Source organism: Danio rerio, chromosome 10 (genome assembly GCF_052040795.2).
Source record: "Danio rerio strain M-AB ecotype USA chromosome 10, GRCz13ab, whole genome shotgun sequence".
Lineage (NCBI taxonomy): Eukaryota > Metazoa > Chordata > Actinopteri > Cypriniformes > Danionidae > Danio > Danio rerio.
Window position 1 is genome coordinate 29,122,639 of NC_141030.1, and position 25,239 is coordinate 29,147,877.

At 34.5% G+C, this 25,239-nt stretch overlaps 1 protein-coding gene across 2 annotated transcripts; it reads left to right on the plus strand.

Annotated features, from left to right (window-relative positions):
- The first annotated feature begins 869 nt into the window (after nt 1-869).
- Nucleotides 870-12,597, plus strand: bach1b (BACH transcriptional regulator 1b). 2 transcript variants are annotated; one of them, NM_001384147.2, is given in 5 exon segments: nt 870-952; nt 2,771-3,021; nt 4,964-6,025; nt 8,091-8,297; nt 11,368-12,584. In NM_001384147.2, coding segments are annotated over 4 exon segments (1,899 nt in total). In that variant the 5' UTR covers nt 870-952; nt 2,771-2,781; the 3' UTR covers nt 11,758-12,584.
- Nucleotides 12,598-25,239: the final 12,642 nt, after the last annotated feature.

Consider the following 25,239-nt stretch of genomic DNA (forward strand, 5'->3'; position numbering starts at 1 on the left):
TGGGCAGGTTTCTATTTCTTTGTTAGAAAGATGAATGACTCTATATGTCAAAATGTAAAAGCATTTGTTTATTTTTCATTTTTCAAAACAGTTTTGAGAATCTGACAGGATATTTGAGATTGTATACTACTGTGTTTACACCCATCACTTTCATATAATGCTGTGTATAACCATAACATTATACCAGGAAATAGTTACACAATAAATATGTTTATTTATTTATTAGAATAACCTACTTTTGTAATTATAATAAAATATACATTTTCTTAGAAATTATGACAGTGAATAAATTACTTTAAACAATATTTTATATATTCATTTAAATATGAATATATACTAGCCTATATAAGAATTGATTTTACCATTGATTGTTTATACATCCAAGTTTTTTTAAAGGTGTTCAAATGCACAATATTCTAGATCAGGGGTGTCCAAACTTGATCCTTCTGATTTTAGCTCCAACTTGCTTCAACATACCTGAAAGGAAGTTTTAGTGTATCTAGTAAGCGGTTGATTAGCTGGTTCAAGTGTGTTTGGAGCTAAACTCTTCAGGACAGGACCGTTCGGACACCCTTGTTCAAGGTAATACACAGTTAATAACATTTCAGAGGTCATTTTGGCTTCTTTTATACACAAAGGTTGTCTGTAAAGACTAATCTGGGCCTGAGGAGGTTAAATTATGTATGTCTCTGCCTGTACAGTAAAAACCAAGGCGGTCTGTGGAAATACAAGAAAGTCATGATGTAAATGACTGACGGGACAGAGACAGCCAATGAAAGGAGGTCAGCGCTTGAGAAGGCGGGATAAAAACATTTTTTGGCCATAAGTCACATGACACCCAAGCGAAGCACAAGCGCCTCCTTGTTTTCATAGTTACAAGTGAGCGCTTTAAGCAGCCTGGGTTTAGTATGTAGTATCAAATCCAACTTATTACTCTCCGGTGATATGACAGGTGAGTAGGCTACATACGAACGATTGTGCTTTTTTTTTAAAGAAATATATGTCGAGAGACATAAATATATTGAAAATAGAGATCTTTAGAGAAGTTTAAGTGGTCTTTTTTAATGTTATGTGTCTGAAAGGGTTAATTTCGGGTTTGTTTTGTTACATGCTTTACGCATATGAGTTCTAATAATCACGACTATGTAAGCGATAATATGCTTTTATGCAAATGTAGATTTTTTTGTCGGACCTATGCTGTTACAAAACATAGGCTACCTAGGCAGCATTTTTGTACACAATAACCGCGTTCCGATGTTTCGATCGAGCATTTAAAGCGCGCGCTTGACATGCCTTAAATGCTGTCTAGGTAGACAGCTCACTAGGTTTTGTTACACAACCGTAATGTTCATTTTCATTACATCAAAGGCGCGTCAGTTGTTTTACTCGACAAATTATTAGGGAAACGAGTTCAAAAGTGTCCGTTTATCAAAAGTACGTCAGCTCAACTGTGAGGCAACTGGTACCCAAGTTCCTTTAAAAGTCGATGAGTTAAGTGGAAAGGAACAGACGGACAAAATGCTTGCTCATCCTTTATCAGCAAAACCCAATGAGTCAGCAGAGAGCGCGCACTGTCTTGCGCCACACACACACACACACACACACACACACAAGAGCGCGCGCGCGCACACATAAACTCTCATGACTCGACTAGGTCAAATTCTCTGTACACAGCTGAGATAAGGAGCTCCCGTGGGTAAGAACACGTACCTACTGAGTGATACAAACAGCATTTCTTCCCCAGGCGGTTCTGTTGTTTTTTAAGTCGTTTACTTCCCGTTGAGCGAGTGTGAGAGGTATGACGTGGTCAAGTATGCGAGCGCCTTAATAATAACTGGTCGACTGTGATTCGGCACCCTTTATAACTAGAAGTTCATTTAACAAGAAATACATGACATTATGCAACGTAACACAAAATTGGCCAGTTAAAAAAACAACAAGCTTTGAGATTTGCTGGAACATGAGTAAAATAGTGACATACATTTACTTTTACAAAGAAAGTGTGACTTCATTGTAGTTCCATTCTGGATTTTCCCTTTTCCAGTTCCCCTCTTTATCAATAGTCAGTTTCAGAGCGGCACACTTGAATCTGACTTTTAGCCTATTACAGTTAACGAATCTCTGTTTGAGATTCCAATTATAGCCTAAAAATAGGCGTTTCCCAGTACTGGGTTGCGTCTTAAAGGGCATCCGCTGCGTAAAACATGCTTGATAAGTTGGCGGTTCATTCCTCTGTGGCAACCCCTGATAAATAAAGGACTAAGCCAAAGGAAAATGAATGAATCCCAAAAATAGAATGCATCAGGAAATAAAAAAACTTTTTCTTTTTCTCCCTAGAGAAACCTTAAGTTTTAAAATTAATGACAAACCAGTTGAGAGCTCTTATGAGTTTAGTAGTTGATTGTCTGAACTGCCTACATTTACTTCTTTTTAAAGCAACTGTGTTTAATAATTTAGTTAATGCAAAAAAAACTATATTAATCCACCTATAATGATATCCACCTATCAGAGAGTCGGAGCAAGCAAAACTTTATCTTTACATACTTGAAATATTTATTTTAATACTTTCCAATAAACTTGAAATATATCGTTTTTTATAGAGCCAACAACTGTAAATAAATAGTTTAATATGCCTGTCATAATGCTTTCTTAATATGTCTAATAAGAGTTACATAGCCAAATATTGTCAGTAAACAAATCATATAGGCTACACTTGGCAGAACCCTTCAACTGAGCTCATGTAAATCTTTTTTTTTTTTTTACCATACAGATTAACTCAAGATGTCGGTGGAAAGCTCAAAGTCATTTAAGTTCACCTTCCAGTCGTCTGTGCACAGTTCACATGTTCTGCAGTGTCTGAATGAGCAGAGGAAGAAAGATCTTCTGTGCGATGTGACTGTTGTGGCGGAGAGCCAGAGTTTCCGGGCTCACCGGGCAGTTCTGGCGTCCTGCAGTGACTACTTCAGTGCTCGTGTGTCCACTCATACACCCGAAAGCATTGTCATCAACCTTCCTGATGAGGTAAAGACACAATCAAAGGTTTAGAACAGGGGTGCCCAAACTCAGTCCTGGATGGTCGGTGTCTTGCATATTTTAGCTCCAACTTCCTTAAACACACCTATCTGAGTTTCTAGTATTCTTAGAAAGAGCTTGATTAGCTGGTTCAGCCATGTCTAATAGAGGGAGGAACTAAACTCTGCAGGACACCAACCCTCCATGACCAAGTTTTGGCATTTTGTCCCCAAATTGTGACAGAAATATTTTATAAATAAACATTTATGAGACAAAAGAATCAACAGACCTTTTCCCAAAATGGTGTTTCAACATCTTAAATCCTCGAAAGTTTTTAATATTTTGATTTTCATTTATAAACAAATACATTGTATATTTGACACATACATTTCAAAATTAAGCAAAAATTGTATTATTTTTTCAACCATTGGAATTATAAATATGTAGATACATGCTCAAATATATTAGATATAACCATATATTGCTATTTAATAGATTCTAGTAGTTTTTCATTAGTACAAGTATTTATTTATTAGACACTAGTGTCTTTTATAACTATTACTAGTGACAAATCTTATTTTACTAGTCAGTTCTGCTTTTTTACTCGTCTGATGTCATGATTAGTCCAAATGGAAAAGTAAAGTTCAATTAAACATTTTACTAGTAAAATATTTTTTTTTTACTAGAAACATTTCAAACAAGTACTAGATTTTAATAAATGCATACTAGTATCTTTTAAATAAATTGGAGTATCTATTTCCTAAGTACAAGTATCTAATTAATAAGCACTAGCATAATTTAAATAGATACTAGTATCTAATGAAAAAGTACTATAATCTAATACTTAAGTACTAGTATCTATTAATTGGATACTAGTATCTAATTAATAAGTACTAGTACCTCATAATTAACTACTAGTACATAAAATATGTACTTATCCTAGCCAGAATACATACTAGTTGAAACTGAATAGTTGATATATCAATGACAGATCCCATAGAAATCAACGGCAAAAATTTAAATTTGTTACAAGTAACATCAGAATAGAAACTAGTCACTAATAAAATGAGTACTCTTATCTAATAAATAAGAACTAGTATCTATTTAATAAGTATTTGTAGCTATTAAATCAGGGGTGTACAAACTCGGTCCTGCAGGGCCGGTGTCCTGCTGATTTTAGCTCCAACTTCTCTCAACTCACCTCCAAGGATGTTTCTAGAAAGTAGAGTAAAGCTGCGGTCTCATTAGAGTTTGAGCATGCGATATTCTGTCGTGCGGAGCTGCGAATAGGGGCAGGATTAAACAAGATTATTAGACATTAAAAAAAGCGAGCGATTGCTCCATGTTGTAAATTTCTGTCCAGAGATGTCATGTTTTGATCCTCGATTGGTCTCACGCAGTCAAGTGATGCGATTTTGGCGACCTGCGAAACTTAGCGCATGACCCTGCGTTTCCGGTCTGACGCATTCGCGTGCGTATGAATGGAAGTCTATGGGAGGAAAAGCCCAGTGTGAACGCAGCTTAAGAGCTTGATTAACTAGCCCAGTTGTGTCTGATTAGGGTTGGAACTAAACTTTGCAGGACACCGGCCCTCCAGGACCGAGTTTGGACACCCCTGTTTTAAATAGATACTAGTATCTTATGAATAAGTACTACTATCTAAAGACTAGGCACTAGTATCTGTAGAATAGGCAATAGCATCTAACAGATAGGAACTAGTGTCTCATGAATAAGTTCTAGTAATTATTGGAAAAGTTACTAAGGTCTAAAAAATAAGCATTGGCAACATAAAAACAGATACTATTACGGGCTATAGATTAAATGTGATGAAGGTTTGCCTTCATCACATTTATGGCATATATATAATGATGTAAGATTCAAGATCAAAATTTGGTTTCTCAATTCATGAGCTCTTTAAAACCTTTTGATTTGTTTTCATTTTTTATTTAAGATCACCTCAGAGGGATTTGAACCCTTGCTGGAGTTCGCCTACACCTCAAAACTCCTCTTCACCAAAGAGAACGTGCTGGAAATCCGCAACTGCGCCTCCGTTCTCGGCTTTAAAAACTTGGACAAGGCCTGCTTTGATTTCCTGCTCCCAAAGTTCTTTGACAGCAACAGAGGTACATCAAAAGTCCAGAGGAAATGCTGCAAAATCAAATGTTGCAAATCACGAGGAGCTGAGCTCAACCCCAATAATGCCACTGATGGAGACAAATCACCAATTCAGCCCTCACAGCTTCAGCCTAAACGCAAAGAGCCGTACTGTCCTCCTTCAGTGGCCATTGAGGATGTGGGAAAAAGCTTTAACAGTGTGAGAGACACCGATTACTCCCTCCTGTGCCCCAAATACCGCAAGTTTCAGATCGCTTGTGGGAAGGAGCGATCCTGTCTGGATGTCTGCGGCTCCACACCTATGTCTCTTGACAAAACCGACGACTGTTCCTTAAACTGCCTTCCTTGCACGAGCAACAAAACACCAATCACTGAGGATGAAGATTCTCTGCTGCCTGAGTGTTCTCCACTAAACCCTGACCCTTGTACAGACCAGCCCTCATTTCCAGCCTGTAATGAATCAGCACAATCTATGTGTGACTCAGGAGACTCGGATAAACCGGGAATGTTGCCTCAATCAGGATTGGACCACACTAAGAGAGCAGACATGGAGTTCAAAGAAGACCAAAGCAATGGGGAGAGGAGTACCGAGGAAATAGAGGTGGCCAGACAGCTCACATTCTGGACGGATTCTGGTCAGCTTTCTCCTTCTGGCCTGGGTTTGGTGGACAAACCCTCCGGTCTCAACTGTCTGAAAAGCTTTTACCTGGATCCCCGAGCAGTGGAGTGTCCGTTTGTGCTGAGCTTTGGTGCAGTGGGTGCTCAACTTCATGATGGAGAAGGGGGATCTGTGTCACAGGGCAGTCCGTATGTACAGTCTAACCAGTCAGGAGAGGACTCTGACAGTTTCGACACGGAAGGGGACAGCGAGTCTTACAGCAGTGAACGAGTGCGTGAGGTGAGGACTGCTGCTGTTTAGTAGATGAGCTGAAATCATAAACATATGTTTTTGTGGTTTTTGAATGATACGTCAGATTTAGCAGTTTGTTGAGGAAAGGTTTGTCTTTTTAATTGATCAATCATCTAATTTTGTGTTGATGGACAAAAACACTTTATAGAATGAGCATGAGGAATAAGTTTTGTTTAGTTTTTAATTTAAACACATATATATATATATATATATATATATATATATATATATATATATATATATATATATATATATATATATATATATATTTACAGTTGAGGTCAGAATTATTAGCCGTTAGAATTTATTTTTTCTTTTTTTAAATATTTCCTAAAAAATGTTTAACAGAGCAAGGAAATTTTCACAGTATGTCTGATAATATTTTTCAAATAAAAGTATTTTTTTATTTTTTAAAAACCATTTTAGGGACAAAATTATTAGCCCCTTTAAGCTAATTTATTTATTTTATTTTTTTTGATAGTCTACTGAACAAACCATTGTTATACAATAACTTGCCTAAACATAAAATAAACCAGTTATTACAAATAACTTATTAAAAGTATAATGATAAGAAATGTGTTGATGTATGATTTTGTTATTTTTGATCAAATTAAAAGTCAAATGTGTTTTTTTATTAGTGTTGTGAAGTTGTTTCTTTTTGTACAATGAAAGATTATTAAGAAATTGTAACGACTGCTAATTATACATTAGTCAATATATACATACAGCCAATGCTGCTGAAATGGCATTAAAACAAACAAAAAATATTGACAGGATTTGATAATAATGATAGTAAATACTAATATATGATAATACAATTCTTACTATTGTTAATTTCAGTTGCTGTTATTGTAGGAATTATCCAGCAATACAGCAGTTTATTCACTGGCCTAATTAATAAAAAATATTTTAATATGTAGTAATACATTTTATAAAATTTTGACAGATACGCTTGGATAAAAATATCATGGTTTCATGATATTATTTTAACTGCTATAAAATATATAAACAGTTGAAGTCAGAATTATTAGCCCCCCTGAATTATTATCACCCCTGTTTATTTTTTTCCCCAATTTCTGTTTAATGGAGGGAAGATTGTTTAGAAATAAACGCAGAATAAAAGAATAAAATATTTAATAACTGTAGAATAAAAGCAGTTTTGAATTTTTAGCCCCTTTAAGCAATTTTTTTTCGATTGTCTACAGAACAAACCATCATTATACAATAACTTGCCTAAATACCCTAACCTGCCTAGTTCACCTAATTAACCCAGTTAGGCCTTTAAATGTCACTTTAAACTGTATAGAAGCATCTTGAAAAACATCCAATAAAACATTAATTAATGTAATTATGGCAAATATAAAATAAATCAGTTATTAGAGACGAGTTATTAAAACTATTATGTTTAGAAAAGTGTTGAAGAAATCATCCCTCTATTAAATTGAAATTGGGAAAAAAAAATTAACGGGGTCTAATAATTCAGGGGTGCTATAATTCTGACTTTAACTATATATATATATATATATATATATATATATATATATATATATATATATATATATATATATACTGTAGATACAAAATAGCAGAAAATTTTGGCAGTATTAAAACCTTGACTTTTAATACTGCAAAACCAGCATTAAAAAACTTTCAAACTGCGGTTGAAATCAGCCCATGCCTTTTACCAACGTCTCGTTTAGTCTTTAGAATGTTGTAGGTGGATCAACAAGCAAAACCCTGGCACCTGTGCACCTGATTTGTTAACTATTTGTGAACTTTGTAGCATTTAGTGTCTTTTGAGCCGGCAAGACCTGTACTATCCACTCCTTATAATGACTCATCAGTCCCACATTAAGGTCAAAGTCTGTTGACGTCCTGAAGGACAACCTAAATGAAAGCATTCATCCATTTATCTGTGACTGAACACAGAGCGGATAAATGCTGACATAATAGTGCTTTGAGTATCAACAGACCTGGAGCCGTGACTGGGCAGGAATAATCATATTTATGTAGCAGATGATGTAATGTTTTGATTTCTCCTGTTCTCCTCCAGATGGCGCTGCCGCTCTCTGTGGATCAGATCGTGTGTCTGAGCAGAAATGACTTCCAGCAGATGCTGAAGCAGCAGAGTTTGAGCCGCGAGCAGCTCGATGCTGTTCATGACATCCGCAGACGCAGCAAGAACCGCATCGCTGCTCGCCGCTGCCGCAAACGCAAACTCGACTGCATACACAACCTAGAGTGTGAAATCGAGAAACTGGTAAGGGTTTTTGCCTGATAAAAGCTTAAACTGCACGAAAACAGCTTTATTCATAAATGTTGTTTTTTCAGCTTGTCTATCAGTGAATTTAACAATATTTCACCCCCAAATCAAAAATGATAAATTAGAGATGATTTTTTTTCTATTAATTTTGTACTTGTAGTAATTATAATAATTTAAGTATAATATGTCAGATTAATACAATGTTATTAAAACTCATATAATATTTAAAACTATATTTATCCAAATGATAATAAAAAGAGTTATGTTAGGTTAATTTTTATTAAAATAATATCCAAATAAAATGTCTTTGGGAAAATGTACAAAGAAAAAGCTGTACATGAAAAAGCTTCTTTATTGACCGTCATAGTCCTATCACTTTAAAATAACAAACACTGCACATCTCTCTATATTAGGTTAAAACACTGCTTTATTTATTTATTAATTTATTTATTTGTGTATGCATGTTTGTACCTTTTAGTTGACTTTTATTTATTTAGTTTTAATTTCCAAAATAAATCCTCATTGCACTTAAGTTTACGATGATAATACTGCTTGTTAACACGTTTTTAATGATTAATGAAGGAATTATAATGCTTTATTTCGGTATTTCATCCTCATTTACAAGTAGCAGGTTATTTACAGTTACTGTATATTTATTTCGGTTTACATCCCGTCCCTTTGTGCCTTCTGGTGGCGTAGTTGCAAACTGCTGTTGTTACACCTAAAAACCTGTTCTTAGGCCCTATTTACACCTATACGTTTTTAGTTTGAAAACGCATAAGTTTTGCTTATTAATAAGTAGTAACATAAGTTACGCCTTCCGTCCACACTACGCAGGAGTATTTGAGCGCCAAAAATAGAGCCTTTTGGAAACGCTTTCAATTTAAAATGCTGCTGCTTCGTGTTACTGTGGATGGGGGAAAACGGAGACATTTTAAAACAGAGGCATGGCTGCAGACGTTCGCCTGATTGTGGCTCTTTCCTCAATATTAAGTAGCCTACTCAAAGTTCAGTCCTGCAGCGTCTCCTTGTAAGTTCAGAATTCACAAGTTTTAATATGGAAAACAAACACCCGAGGACACGTCGGGTAACTCTTCAAAGGGAACAGAGAACTTTATCACCTCATTCACATCACCCTGGATACATTGTTTCACTTTCTTAACAATAAAATGAAAACAATATATGAGGAACTGCCTATCTTCATTTTGATATTAACAAATTAACAGACACTAAAAATGTTGTGGCGTCGTGTAGCTACATATTAATATGACCGTCATCTTCACTGTATGCATACTTATAACAAAACAGAGCCTATAACATCACTCCTATCATTTTCATTAAAAATACAAAACATACCCTTTCTTTTGCTCACTATCAGTTTTAATAATCAATAATAGCCATTAAAAAAGAATAACGTAGAATAAGTTTATACATTATAGGACATAAATGTGCAGAGTCAGTGTACGCAGTTACATAAATTAATTATTAACTTATCTTTGTGCTCAGCCAAAATATGTTACCTGAGAACAAGTAATAGATTCAGAAGATGAAAGTCGGGGAATATGTCGTTAGTTGTAGACAACAAGATGAATTAAATACCACGTTCAACAAATATAGTGACATTAGATCCTTGATGAACAGTTCGACGTGCACCGCTCTCATTGCTGCAGTGCATGCCAGTGTGTGTGTGTGTGTGTGTGTAGTCACGTGATGTGCATTTTCAGCAAGGTGGTGTGGACGGAGAGTTGTTCAGAAATGCTGTGTGAAATGGCAGTGGGGACGCAGATCGTTTTCATTTTAAAACTAAAAATAAAACGTATTAGTGTAAATGGGGCCTTAATCTCTTAAAACATGTAGCGGTGGTACATGTGGCATTGATGGTCATTTTGAAGTGTCACTCACTGTATCTATTGTTTATGTATAGTTTTTATAGTATTTTACTATATTTTTATCTTACAGTTATTATTACTTGATTTTGGGGTAAAAGATGACCTGGACAGGTTTTTTTGACACTTAAAAAGCATGAATATTGTAAGATTTATGTCTTTGAACCGCATATAAAATAATGGTCAAACTTTCATCTGTTTGCATTACAGTTTTAATGCAAACTAATACATTAATGAACAAAAAACTATTAAATAAAAAATATGTAATTTATTTTAATTTTTCAAATAAGTCTGAAATTGTGCTAAAACAGCATATGCTATATCTGTGAATCCAATTTCCTACAATAATAATCACTTTCCCCCATAGTTTCCCCTCTTTTCCCCCCTAATACACCCCCCACTGTCCTCTAACTTATACTCCGCACAATCACTGCACTATTTAACATTTGCACACTTAAAATTTGCACATATTCATTGCACTACATTGCACTGATTTATTTATTTAAACTGTACACACTCACTGTACATATACATTTGTAATTATGTTTATCCATCTGCACACTTCTGATTATTAAACACAATCTGTACATTTATTAATTTATTGTAAATCTCTGTTCAAAGCTAATACAACCTGTACATAATGTTGATAGTACATCCATCTGTATATATCATCATAGTTTTTCTATAACTGCACTTTATAACTTATACCTGTATCCTGGACTTGCTGCTTTTGCACTTCTGGTTAGACCTTAACTGCATTTCGTTGTCCTGTACTTGTACTTGTGTAATGACAATAAAGTTGAATCTAATCTAATCTACTTAACCATATTTATTCTTAGATGTTATAATTTCCACAATGAATATGGTGCTGATTCTAGACTATTTGTAAAAATGCATTATGCAAATGATTAACCAAAACAAATGAAAATGATTTATAGTAATAATCATTACTTGTTATATTTATTACTGACAAATATGCATCATATTATGTTCATAAGTGTATTCTGTCCATGATATTGTACCCCTATTGTTTGTATTGATTGATGTAAACCGACTGTAGGAGACTCCAAAACAACCATTTCTTTAGTATAATCATAATAACACTTTAAATGATCTATTAAAAGGATTTCCATTTGTATGTTTTTTATATTATATATTTGTATTTTGTTTGTTTTCTGCAGCGATGTGAGCGAGAGAAGCTGACCTCTGAAAGAGTCAAGCTGAATCAGTTGAAGCTGAAGGCCTGGCAGAGTTACTCGGGCCTGTACGAGCAGGTGTGTGCCGAAGCGGCCCTCAGACCAGAGCAGCTGCAGGTGCTGGCCAAATATTCCTCTCCAGACTGCCCGCTGTCTGCCCTCCTGTACCCAGACGCCACACACTCCTCCGGCTCCGGAGACCAAACACCCGTCAGATCCTCAATGGAAAACACTGCACAGTCCAATTCAGACAAGCTGTTACCTCAGTCTCATCCCAGTCCAGTCGACACCACCGCTTTCGACAAGAGTGAGTGCAGTTCAATGGTCAAACGGCCCACAGAGCTTCTCATCAGCAGACCTGAAACAGACAAATAGCAAATGAAGCATGTCGGAGCACAGAAAATCACTATATACTTTTCCAAGGTACATTTACAGTGCCTTTCACTGATATTGGCATGCCTGGCAATTATGAGCAAAGAATGCTGTGATAAAACAAAAACAAAAAAAAGACACTTACTTACAAAAGGTACATTTTTTGCTCAAAATATAAACATAAGGGTGCGACATGGTGGCTCAGTGGTTTGCACTGTTGCCTCACAGTAAGAAGGTCACTGGTTCGAGTCCCGGCTGGGTCAGCTGGCATTTCTGTGTGGAGTTTGTATGTTCTCTTGTGTTCGTGTGGGTTTCCTCCAGGTGCTCTGGATTCCTTCACAGTCCAAACACATGCTCTATCAGTGAATTGAATAAACTGAATTGGCCGTAGGGTATGTGTGTGATGTGAGAGTGTATGGATGTTTCCCAGTCATGGGTTGCAGCTGGAAGGGCATGTGTAAAACATATGTTGGTTCATTCCGCTGTTGCGACCCCTTATGAATAAAGGGACTAAGCCAAAGGAAAATTAACGAATATTAACATAAAAAACTAAAGTCTTTGTTTGTTTTGGATGAAGGGGTTCAAATGTGAGACTAATTGTTGGTCGATTATTCGTGATAGATAAGACTCGTGTCAGGACATGGCAAATAATCGAAAACTATTTTCATGCACATTTTGCCACTAAACCAGTTTCTAGTCAATCTCCAGCATGTTGTTTTAGATGGAGCAGCGTTTACTACACAGAGGAATAGTTCACTAACATGCTAGGCAAAACTGTGTTCCAAATCTAAATCCATTTAATCAGACAATCAAGATGATTATTCCGTGATAAAAAAAAAAAAACTGTATGCGTTGCTTCTCATGAACTACAGCTCTGTGTAGAAAATGCTGCAGGTGAAATTACCACATATAATAACATGTTTTTACTCCAAACGAACTAATCTTAAGTCAAGTGTTTGAAATAATCCTTCTGTGAGATGATTCAGTGATTATTAGTGACTCTGAACCAATGAAAGCAATGGAATCTTCTGTTTATAAAACAATTATGGGGATTTCCTGGGTTTCTTCTTTGTGGGTGTTTCGGCGTGAGAGCGCCCTCTGACTGTCAGAGGAGAAATGGAAATGGCCATTTTTTTGTGTTTTGCTGTTTTCTTTTCTGTTTGTTTCTAATTACAGCATGATTTGATTGACTTAATTAGTTAATGAATGAGTGAGTTTGGCCTTTGTGTTTCCTCATACACTGTAAAACCCAAAAAGTTAAGGTAACTTAAACCATTTGAAGAAACCGATTGCCACAAACCATTTGAGTTTAAAAACTAATCCTAATGAGTTCTGTGAACTTAATCCATTTGAGTAAATGAAGCAATTTGAGCACAGTAAAACCCAATAAATGAAGAGAACTCAAACCAACTGAGTACTGTAAAACCCAATAAGTTAAGACAACTCAAACCGTTTGAGGAAACCGATTGCTACAAACCATTTGAGTTTATTTGGGTCGCATTTTGAGTAAACTACACTCATTTCATTTGATTTAGTTGACTGCTGGGTTTTACAGTGTATGTGAAACTGGAGGTCATTGTTGAACAAGTTCCTCTTCAGCCATGTTCACCAAGTAAAACATCATTCTTCAAAATATTTTACTAATATGATTCATAGGTCTACCGATATTTGTGGCACTGATCTATTTATCAGAGAGATTTTTTTTTTTTTATAAAAATGTGCAATTGTTTGTTCTCAATGAGAGCAGAGTTCATATTCTGAGCAAAATTTCCGAAGGTTAAACACTAAAAAAAACTGCAACAGTCTTTGCGCATATTTATTTATCAAGGCTGCCAATATTAGTGGAGGACACTGTATGAATAAGTGACATCACTACTGCCCTCACAGGTCGTACATCTTATTTTATATATATATATTTTTTATTTAGCATTCAGTTTGTGTTTGTCAGTGTTCAATGAAGTATTCCTTTAAATGACCATATTATATAGCACATACAGATCAACAAGTCAGAATTATTAGCGCTCCTGAATTATTAGCCCCTGTATATTGTTTCCATATTATCTGTTTAACAGAAACATTATTTATTATTTTTTCAACACATTTCTACACATAATAGATTTTAATAACTGATTTCTATTATCTTTGCCCTGATGACAGTACATCATATTTTACTGTTTTTCAAGCTTAAAGTGGCATTTAAAGGCTTAACTAGGTTAATTAGGCAGGTTAGAATAATTGAGCAAGTCATTGTGTAATGATGGTTTGTTCTGTAGACAATCAGAAAAAAAAAATTGCTCAAGGGGGCTAAAAATATTGACCGTAAAATGGTGTTTAGAAAATTAAACACTGCTTTTATTCTAGCCGAAATAAAACAAGTAAGACTTTCTCCAGAAGACAAAATATTATAGGAAATACTGTGAAAAATGCCTTGCTCTTTTAAAGATCATTTAGGAAATACTTGAAAAGACTAAATAAATTCCAAGGAGGGCTAATAATTCTGACTTCAATTGTATATAACGCACATGTCCCCACGTCTTCTGATCTTTTTGAAATCAGCTCAATTTACAGGATTGTTTTTGGACTCAGAGCACAACAAACCTCATCATACAGCTCAATAAAGACACTTTTTCTTCTCAGGGGACGTAATGCTAGTGGACCACACTGTGCTGTAGTCTGTGCCACTCAGTTATAGAAGAGAGCAGTGAATCTCAGGTGTTCAGAAGTGCACTAATGATGATTTTTTTCCATCCGTTGTGGCAGCAGGGGAATCCAACAGTCAATTGTAAGCAAAATAATAATAATTAATAATTGTGTATGTAGCCTTTCTCTAATTTTGTGTGGTTATATATTGATTTTGTGTTAACATTTTGAATGGGACCAAATTATATTCTTTTAGTAAAAAAAAAACAAAAGGTTGTTAATAAATGAATTATAAATATTTGTACATTTGAAATAAACTTCTTTTCATTCTTAAGAATAACAGCACTATGTTTTTACTGTTTGTTCTCTTTTATTGTTATGTTTATGCCTTTTAGCTTATGCTGAAAACCTTAAAAATTCTAGTACGAGAACTAATAATAACAAATATTAACAAATGCTATTGTACCCATACCGGACAAGCCCCCATGTGTAACCCACTAGTTGGGAAGACCAGGTGCAGTAGCACTGGTGGGTTAGGAGCTTGTCCAGGATGGGAGTGAGGTTAAGGGGGGTGAGTGTAACAGAGGCCAGCTAGATAAGTGCTATGCAGGCAAACCTCACTCCTCTGACCTCAAAAAGTGCTCCAGCGACAGATGCTAAAGGACATGATCTTTAGCTTTCTTGTTAATCCATCCGACTCCATACAAAAATCGCCATTTCGATCCCAGCTCAGAGCGGGTTGGGTGCAGTAGGATTGGTGGGTTACACTATGTTGCAAGTAATGCTGAAATAACTCCTATCATATAGTGAAATATTAAAATAATAATTAGAAAATAATTGTTAACAAGAAAAATCTATTTGCTTTTTGAACAATAAAATGTGTTTGTTGTTCAATTATGTTGATGTTTTATTTGCTATTAATGGACCTAAAAACTAAGATAATTAACTTGCTTTTAACTGAAACAATGACAAATGATGGGTTTATTAAAATAAACTAAGATAAAATATTGGCAAAAATAAAAGAAAATGAGAAATGTGCTTTATTGTATTTAGTGTTTACTGTCTTCTATGGCAATAATGACTAAATACAAATGATAAATAGGCTCTATAAGAAAAGCTGAAATAATAACATCAATTTCATTAAATATTAAATTACATTTAAATATATTTAATTAAAATAAATGTTAATAAAAGGATTGATCGTTTGTAAACTGATAACTTATTTATAGTTCTCCTTCATTTTAATGCATTTTAATCAGGTTTGTGAGTTGATAAAAACAAACAAAAGAGTTAATATTTTAGAATTTATATTATAGAAAATTGTTAACTAAATCTGTTAAAATAACTTTGATTTGGATGAAGCACTTTAAATCATCAAACAGATTAGATATTGTTTAAAATTGTTTAAATAACATTAAAACAATTCAAATAATTTATGTTTAGCTAAATAAAATACAGCAACAAATTAGATTCTTAAAATACTTATCAATAAGAAAACTATAACTTAAAACATTAACAATATAGTAATAACCATTAATAAACATTTTACATTCTAGTATAGAAGTAGTATAAAGAAATAGGACTAACAATAAAAGAACTACTAATACATAAAAGATGATACAAAATATTTACCCACAAAAGAGCCGTGGTCGTTTTTGTTGTTAAATTGTCGAAATATTTACTTAAAATCTTAATGAATTAGCATTAATAAAAGCCATTTTAATATCAAGTTTGTGAACCACACGAAGGCTTTGATTATGTGCAGTGTTGTTAATACCGACAGATGGCAGCAGCGCTCACAGAATCCTTTCACGCTTGATAAAATGTGACAATAACAGCACCTGTAGCGCCTCTGTGATCTGTAAACAAACACGCTCCACTCGAAAACGAGGACAGCCTGAAGATGAATTTGGGAAATAATTTCATATAACAATCTGTGTTTTCTCTGATCTGAGACCGGGCGCGGGGATAATGACGGCCTGTGAGGCATTTTTCATCATTTCAATCACCGTGATGGATGGACGGTGTCAGATCAGTATGTTGATGTTTGTGTTTTCAGTTCTTCTGCCTTCAGACAGACAGCTGTCGGATATCACTGATCTCCATATGACTTTTTTTGGTATCTCACTTTCTCACTCGTAATTTGGCTATACTTTTTTTGCACAGCGGCTTCATTTTCACATCATACATAGAAAAGCAACACAGCGCAATAGGCTTATAATCGAGGAATAAACCATTAGAGAGAGAAGGTAAGCTGTGCTGCTGGATGTGGGATTCAACATACAAACGCAAATCCTTCTGAGGCCGTAAAACAAACTGGATTCAAAGCCTCTCTTTCTTAAAGGGGCCGTTTATCCACACACAAACACAATAATCTTTGTTAAATTACTTGAAAGAATTTCAAAAAATATATATAATAATCAATAAATCATTTACTCACTCTCCTTCAGCTTAATCCATTTTTTTTTTTTAAATCAGGGAAACACTCCCATTCACACACACACTATGAATGGTCTGAAACTCAGTTCCTGGAGGGCCGCAGCTCGGCACAGTTTAGCTCCAACCACCACTAAATCACACCTGCTTAATAGCCTCTAGTAGTCTTGATTATTTTGATCAGCTGTGTTTAATTAAGGTTGGAGCAAAACTGCAGAGCTGCAGCCCTCTAGGAATCCAGTTATGCACTATAGCAAATTAACTTAACTATCCAATTCACCTATACAGTATTGCATGTCTTTGGACTATTGGAACCCAAAAGCCCATGCGAAAACAGGGAGAACTTGCAAACTCTAGACAAAATGTCATTCTGGGTCAGAACTTGAACCAAGGACCTTTCTGTGAGGCAACAGTATTAACTACCAAGCCACCAGTTTAGTTATATAATAAGGTTATTGGGTGGCACGATCACCTCACAGCAAGAAGGCCGCCAGGAGTTTGCATGTTCTCTCTGTGTTCACGTGGGTTTCTTCCGAGTGCTCCAGTTTCCCCCAGTCCAAAGACATGTGCTATAGGTCAATTGGAAAAGCTAAATTGGCCGTATTGTATGTGTGTGAATGCAAGTGTGTATAGGTGTTTCCCATTGTTGGGTTGCAGCTGGAAGGGCATCTGCTGCATAAAACATGCTGGATAAGTTGGTAGATCATTCCGCTGTGGGCCCCCCCTGATTAATAAAGGGACTAAGCTGAAAAGAAAATGATTAAACGAATGAATCCAAACCCGCATGACTTCTTTTTTTTCTTTTCAAAAAGGAGATGCTTAGCAGAATTTCCAGGCTGTAATTTTTTGTACAATGAAAGTGGAAAAGAACACTAATTTTATCACTAAAAACTATTAAAAATATATGAAAAAAGTAAAAATATTTATGTTCATATTCATTGTTTCATGATTATTTTCCAATCTATTGATGAATACTGTTGAAACCATTTTCATTCAGAATTTGCAAGTACATTTTAAAAATTATTGAATAATATTAAGTGAAACCTTGAATTAATCATGACATTTTGAGGTACAAAAATGTCAATCTTTTCTTGTAAATTCATTATATAAAAAATGTATTCTACAAAATAAATCCAAAGTACAATGAAAACATACATAAAATAAAAAGAATCCAAACTCAGCACTTGACTTCTGCTGTAGAGCTCAAAATGTGATGTTTATCAAAATGTTCAGGCTGTACTATGCCACTAAACACATTTTTCTAAAAAAATGTACTTATTTTTCACTTATCACAGAAAAAAATTACAGTAGAAACAACCTTTACTGTATTATTCATTACATTTTTTTAGAAATTGCTTGCAAATTCAACCAAATAGTCTTTGGACTATTGTGAACTAAAGCACCCATTGGAAACCCACACAAAAACAAGGAGAACTTGCAAACTCCAGACAAAAAGTCATTCTAGGTCAGAACTTGATCCAAGGACCTTTCTGTAGGTATTAACCCGAGCAAGCAGTTTAGTTATATAATAAAGTTATTTAACATATGATAAATCCAAACCCACATGACTTCTTTTGTTTTTAAAAAGAAGAAACTTAGCAGAATTTCCAGGCTGTACTTTTCTGTACAATACAAGTGGAAAAGAACACTAATTTTATCACTAAAAATCTTTTTTAAAATGTAAAAAGTAAAATTATTTGTTTATATTTTTTTGCATATTTATTGTTTCATGATATTTTTCTAATTCAGTGGTTCTCAAACTGTGGTATGTGTACCACTAGTGGTACGCGGGCTTCCTTCTAGTGGTACACGGAAGAATCAACTACGTCATGTACATGCTACATGTATTAAAAAAAATTAGCAATAATGATTTATATATGAATATGATGACATATATCCTATATTTCCGGGTGTTGATGAATAGGCTACTACATGTTAATACTTTACATTTAAGTACTGCAGTTTTTTTTTTTACTTTTTAAGAACAGTAACTTATCCTTTGTAACTTTTAAAAGCATATTTTAATTTAAATGTTGATGTTTTTATTTATATATTTTTTTACATATAAGCACAGTACAGGGTTAATGTTCAAACTGTTTAAAATGTTTTAAATGGTTGACAATAATATTCTTAATAACAGGAATGAATTTGCCTCGTTTTTGAACTATGCAGAGCTGTAGCTGCTTTACTGGGCCTACTACGCTACTGTATTTTAATACTGCACATTATGGTAGTACTTAGAGAGACAATTTTTTTTCTGGGGTGGTACTTGATGAAAAAAGTTTGAGAACCACTGTTCTGATCCCTTGATAAATACAGTTGAAACTATTTTCATTTAGAAAAAAGTTAGTTAAAAATAATTTGATAACGCCAAGTAACCTTGAATTGAAGTAGAAAAATGTCAATATTTTCTTGTAAATTCATTATATATATATATATATATATATATATATATATATATATATATATATATATATATATATATATATATATATATATATATACAATAAAAACATATATAAAATAAAAATAATCCAAACTCACCACTGTTGCAGAGCTCAAAATGAGATGATTATCAAAATGTTCAGGCTGTACAATGACAGTAAACAACAACAAAAACAAAACAAAAATAGTAGAAACAACCTTTACTATATTATTAATTTACATTTTCTAAAAAATTGCTTGTAAATTTAAAAACATAATCTTTGGACTACACTGGAAACCAAAGCTCCCATAGGAAACCCACACGAAAAGGGAGAATTTGCAAACTCCACACAGCAAAGCATTCTCGGTCAGAACTTGAACCAAGGACCTTCTTCCTGTGATGCAACTGTATTAACTACAGAGCCACCAGTTTAGTTAGTAATTTAGTAAAGTAATTTAAGATACGATGAATTCAAACCCTTCCTTTTTTCATAAAACGCATAAAGGAGATGCTTAGAAGAATTTCCAGGCTGTACTTTTCTGTACAAGTGGAAAAGGACATTTTGTCTCTAAAAAACTATATTTATGTGCCTTGATTTTTTCCATGAATATTTTCTAATCCATTGATAAATGCTGTTGAAATAATTTATATTTAAAAAAACAAAACAAAAATAATTTGATAACATCCATAAACACTTTGAACTATGACATTTTGAAGTAAAAAAAAGTCAATCTTTTGTAAAATTCATTATATTATATATTTATTCTACAAAAATAAATAGAAGATACGATAAAAACATAAATAAAATAAAAAAAAACTCATCCAAACTCATCATTTTACTTCTGCTGTAGAGCTCAAAATGAGATGTTTATCAAAATGTTCAGGCTGTTCTATGCCAGTAACCACATTTTATTAAAAAAAAATATTTTTTTTCTACACACTGAAAAAAATTACAGTAGAAACAACCTTTACTGTATTATTAGCTTACATGTTCTAGAAATTGCTTGTAGATTCAACGAATAATTTTTTTTTCCCTGCTAACAACTTCGAAGTGTCTTTTTTTCAGTACACTGCAGAAAAAGTCATGTGGGTTTAGAAAGGCACAAGGGTCAACAAATTGTGATGGGTCAAAATTTCACGCTGTTTCAAACTAGACAACCTCTAGTTTGATAAGACACGAAAGAGAGAAGAGGTCTTGAGTGAAGGACACAGTTGCATCCCTCTGTGAGACAAATTGATTTGCTGGACGATCACCGGATGTGACTTTCCTTTACGTCCAGGTGCAATGGCTTTATTGTATTTCCTTTTAAGTCCATCACTGCTCCGACATTCAGGTGAGATCAGCAGTGATGAGAGAAATGTTGCATGCACATAATCTGTGACCTCATTCATTCAAGATTACAATGTAGAAAAAAAAGAAGAGAGGAACGGCTTGCGGGTTTTTGATTAGGAGTTATGAGGTTAGCAGATTAGGGACAGGCAAAACGGTATTACGGCAGTCTAAACCGAATCCCAGAATTAATCAAAATACCAAAAAGAAGAAAAAAAAAACCTTAAGCTGGCAGTAAACATCATCACATTCAGCAGCACAGTAATATTATGCCATCTGTGTGGATTTTAATAAAAGCTCTTATTCACTGATGCGCTATAGAAATGCAGAGATACCATGCTGTTATTCGGTGGGTGCGAGTCAGCGATACTTTGGTGAAATTCGCTTAATTTGAAATGTTTTTTTTTTCAGATAAACACAAGCTCACCTCTATAATCCCGGTGATGTCTCGTCCATGACAGGAATGAGTGTTTATGAGCCTGACCTTGAGTGTGTGTAGATTCTCCTTGCTGCTGAATTTCTGAAGGTTAGTTAGTTAGGTAACAGCACACACTAAACACCATCTTGACCTCACACTGCAGGATCCTAAGGTCTGTTTCTGCAAGAGAACATCATAAAGAAGCTCATCAAAAATTTAAAGGGACAGTTTGGCCAGAAATTAAAATCTGATGTTAATTTACTCACTCTCAGATGTACAGCAGGAGAGTTTTGATCTTCAATAGAACAGTTTGATCCTCAGTGATTCACACTTTAAAATTCAAAGATAAAACAAAATTGACAACCATGACTTCTGATGATACAGTGAGGTTATATGAAGTAAAAAATAATGAGCGGTGCAAGAAATCTAATATTATTTATAATATTTTTAATATTGTTACCTTTAATTTCACAGCAAAAGATAAATCAGATTTGACAAACTGGTTCTTTCCGATAATTGTTTTCTGGCTCAAACAACAGCTTTACCAGTTTGTTCAGGTAATTAGACAAGGGAGCATAATTACAGGTACGCAAGAGATTACGTAGGAGCCAAATATGAATTTTGTTAGGCCAGTATGTGGTTGTTGACTCTCAAATTTCCTGTAGCTGTTAAATTGCAATTTATATAATAATAAAAGTCTTCTTTGAAGCAAAAAAAGACATTGTGTGTTTGCACTGAGTGGTACAGTTTGGTACAGTACCGTTTCCACTGTCAAAACTACCAAAAATTGCAAACCGTACCATAAAACGTTGTTGGAATGCTTTCGTAAGGATATCTAGCCATAGACTAACAACAGTGCAGTTACAAAAGTGTGCAGCTAGACTCACAGCTGAATGCAGATTGGTTGACAGAGAATCGCCACTAGTGCGTGAAACAAGTCAACAACATGGGAAGCGCTATTTTAAAATTGCAGCTAAAACATGACACCGTAATAATAAGCAAGAACAGGATCTGCGTCATGTCTTCTATTTTTGCTTACGAAGTCGTTTACATGCTTCGTCTACATTTAAAATAATTAACTTGAGTGTGCAAAAAATAATCAAGAATCATGTTTATTTCAACTTTTTGTCATACACCAAGCATACCAAGTAAGGGTACTATTGACACAAGCCTGATTTAGGTGACCTATACCGAATCATACTGTATTGTAGCGTCTAGAGCACTCAGTCTTTCAGCAAAGAGCCATTTCTGATTTTTTTGGCAAATGCATTTTTTTAAGAGCCATTGTGATATAATGAATTTATTCTATTATTATTACCATCACCACTCATGAACGTTTCTTGAATTTACGTGCGCAAGATTATCATAGAAATGTAAGTTCCATGCCCTTTATTGGTGTCGCGATTCAAGTTAATCCACAGCTCCACACATGCGCATTAGTTGAAGCATCTTTTTATTCTTATTCAATTTGCTGTAAAAAAAAAATACAATGAAGAGGTTGTTTTGTTTTCAACAGGAAAAGATTTCTAGTGAGAGTTATATTTTTTTATTAAAAGGTAGACAGCTAGAGAGCTACATATTTTTGGTTAAAGAGCCAGATGTGGCTCCCAAGCCACAGGTTTCCAACCCCTGGTCTAGAGGAAATGAGGCATTTATCTTGGATGGGCCGGATGAGTACATTTATAGCAAATTTGTGTTTTTGGCTGAACTATCCCACTGTAATGTTACATTGCTAAATATGTATTCAGTTGGTAAAAAATAAAATAAAATAAAATAAAAAGGCTACTCACCCTTCTGTTGTTCTAATAATAGCTGACATTCAATGAGACGCACCATTTGGAGCAGCATCACAACCAGATTCAAGAATAAAATGAATGATTTTACGTGTGTGCATTTTTAAAAAAAACTTTTTGTAAATCAGAAACACCGAGTGTAACATGTAAATCAAAACCAAACTGGCCATCCAGTGAAGTCTGATTCCTAAACAAATGATTCATAACAAGGATAAAGCAAAATGAAAAAACATGTAAAAACACCAGGAAATTCAGATTCCTTATGGAATGATGCATACAAGCCATTTCTTTTTTGGCTAATTAAACACCGTGTTCCAATTTAAGAACAATTTAAGAATGACAAATATGAGCTGGTTCTTTTTAAGGAGTCAAAAACATAGTTAAGTCTGACTCCTGAACACTGACTCTAACGAATCAATTATTTTAAGTGAAACATAAACACACAGTACAGTGTATCAAAGTTCAGTTCTTGAATGAACAACTCTTATTATTGATCAGCACAACAAGAAAGGTCCAATTGCCTAATGAACGACTCCTATGAGCTATTTTTTTTAATGAATCAGAAAAATACAGCACAACCAGTAAACTCTTGATTCCCAAGGAGTCGACTCATTGTGAGTCATAAACATATTTCATAATAATTGCAGTCTGATTCCCTACTGAATCGCTAATGAGTCTGTTCTGTTTATTGTAAAACAAAACATACAGTGAAACCAGTTTAATCTGATTCCCAAACAAATGACTCTAATGAGCCAAGACTAAATGAACACATGCAGATGTAGGTCAGTGTAATTAAGCTAGACGATGACCAAAAAAGAAAAAAAAATCAATTGTGTACAACAATCTCTTTAATAGCCTGCTGGTCACATTTGGATTCATTTCACCAATTACAAGCCAACAGAACAAGACCAAGACATCCATTTGTGTCCGAATTGCCTCTCAGCTACTCAAAGTGAATTTCTGAGCTTGATGTCCTCACAGTTAACATAGAGACTTGCATTTCTCTAAAGGTGACATATCATCAGCTCTAATGGAGCACCTGGACTTGTGCATGTCATCTCCCATGGCTTAATGTGTTTCTGAGGTTTCCCTTGAGAGCAACAGAGAAGCCCCGCACCTGTAGTCCTCATTCGGAGTCTTAGACAGAACGGTTTTATCACAGCCAAATGGTATAGGGAGCATGGCGTTCTGGATAACAGGGCTTGAATGGGCATATCATGCTGAGATCAAATAACCCAGCAGCTACTGCATGCATCTGCTGTAATGTCACACTGCAGGTGTACGGGTTTAATTTCAGAACTTCGATGAATAATAATCCCTGTGTGAATCATCGAGGAGAATCTGTAAAAATGCTGGGTTCCACACAACTGATTTGTGTTGAGGCAACATGAAGAATTAAGTTTAAGGTGCTGTGTGTAAGTTCTTGACTCTTCTAAAGCATAAAAAAATATAATTGCAGATATTTAAAAAACATGCCAGGTGAAAAGTCTTGTTCAGCTGAAAAACAATCCTGAAGTCAGATATTCTGCTTTGGAAAAGTACGTTCTGTGCCGAAACATCTGTCTTTGTTTTGGTACCTTTACCCCACCCAATGCCAGTTTAGCCAATTATATTTTAGCACAAGGGTTGCCTTTGTGGAAAACAGCATATTTCATTCATTCAATTAGAAAGACTCTCAAAGTACGCATCCGTAACCAAAATACGACCTCCGGTGGACAGTAGTAGACTCCGAAATAAGAAGCAGATTCAGAGTTCCATATGAGGTGGTTATTAATTAATAATAATAATATAATTATAATAATATAATAAATAAATATTATGAACGGAAGCATTAGCTGAGCTGGAGACATTGTACCTCGTGACATAACAGGATTTGCAGTGATAAGCAATTTGGCTATTTACAATAGCCGAAACTCAACAGAAATTTGAATACAGCTATTTAGAAGAAAAAAATAGTGCAATTACTGCACTCCAACGAAATTGTAAGGTTTGTAATCTAATTAATACATATTACACCTATTTAACATTATTAAATGTAGATACTGAATCACTGATATGTGTTGGTTTACACTGAGTCACAGTTCTAAAGTTCAATTTCAAATGGTTTATTTTATCTTCAAGATCTGAGGTAAACTGTCTGCTGCTGCTTTCAGTATTACAACAATAAATGTCATGTAATTATTAGCATTTAAGACTGAATAAAGCACATGAGGTGTACCTGAGGGGATCATTGTCTGTTTATCCTATTGCTTAGCTGCAAGAATTAAAAACCATTTCTAAAATATACGTTTTTAGGTGTTGGTTAGAACAAAAACTACTTTTTTAAAATAAAAAATATTCCTTCTGTCGGGTGTCGTTACTTTTTTAAAATTTAAAACACGATTTAAATCAGCCTTTAGGCTCAATAGTCAGGCATACTCCTGTTGGTGTTGTCAATCTGGCA